The sequence below is a fragment of the Trichinella spiralis genome, assembly GCF_000181795.1.
Source record: "Trichinella spiralis strain ISS 195 chromosome Unknown Scfld9, whole genome shotgun sequence".
In the NCBI taxonomy this organism is placed as follows: Eukaryota; Metazoa; Nematoda; class Enoplea; order Trichinellida; family Trichinellidae; genus Trichinella; species Trichinella spiralis.
In genome coordinates this window covers 6,154,919-6,155,835 of record NW_003526948.1, presented here as the reverse complement: position 1 = coordinate 6,155,835, position 917 = coordinate 6,154,919, and the positions used below count along the sequence as shown (strand labels likewise).

The 917-nt window shown below is 31.8% G+C and overlaps 1 protein-coding gene across 1 annotated transcript; it reads left to right on the top strand.

The window, feature by feature from the left end:
• Positions 1 to 812: 812 nt before the first annotated feature.
• Positions 813 to 861, top strand: Tsp_10597a (conserved hypothetical protein; the record flags this gene model as incomplete). The annotated part of the gene is made up of 1 exon (XM_003372299.1): positions 813 to 861. A coding segment is annotated over exon 1 (49 nt), but the record flags the coding sequence as incomplete, so codon positions are not given.
• Between the last annotated feature and the right edge of the window lie 56 nt (positions 862 to 917).

Below are 917 nucleotides of genomic sequence, written 5' to 3'. Positions count from 1 at the left end.
AATCAATTCCCAATTCTTTTCAAGATCGTGGATTCCTCATGCATGGTATAAATTCGAATCTTTAAAGGTATCCACCAGTTTGTACGGTGAAACTTCTTCCATGCTTCTCAGAACTACGGCATATTGTAAAATAATTTTATGATTATTGCAAGCAATTGTGTGCCAATTATAGGTATGTAAATTTTTTATAATCCGCAATTGATGATTTTTTGAGAAATTTAATAAAGCTTTCGGTTTGATCATTTGAAATTTATAGAATAAAATCACAGGCATATTGCACAAAAATAGGCTTCTAATGTGATAATTTGGAAAATTCTTATCTGTGAATTGTCATAATTCAGTAAAATTCAGTGAACAAGGTTTTTAATTTTGAATATTCCTGTAGATGAAATTCTTTTAGCAATGCTCGGAGAACAGTCTTACACTAAATGATGGGCATTTGAGAAACTGTCAAGAATGATTCAAATGTTTCTTGCCTTAGGTTTTCCATTACTCTTAGGCCATTACGCTCTTACTACACCAGAGTCAATGTGATATTCTTTTTATATTGTTTACCTAGTCTTGTACATCTCTTCAAAATGGGCTCTCTGTGGTTAGCAATTCATTATATTAGTGTGATATGACCATCAGTCAAGCAGCATTTTGAATTTTACTCGCCCAAATCATCTATGACTCAAAAATAAGTTATGTTTTATATGTTATGATTATAGGACTTCAACAATAGGCCAGCTGGAAACTAGCAGGTTTCTATTTTCTGTTACTGACATTCATTCTATGCTTGGATGTCAGAGCAAAATTAATAATTTCCAGTAATGAGAATGAAAAATGGAATTTGTTTTTTGGATCCTTTAGTGAAGGTAGGTAATGAATTTGCTTTGTCCATTACTTAACTAGTCCTTCCTCGTTTGTTATAAAGT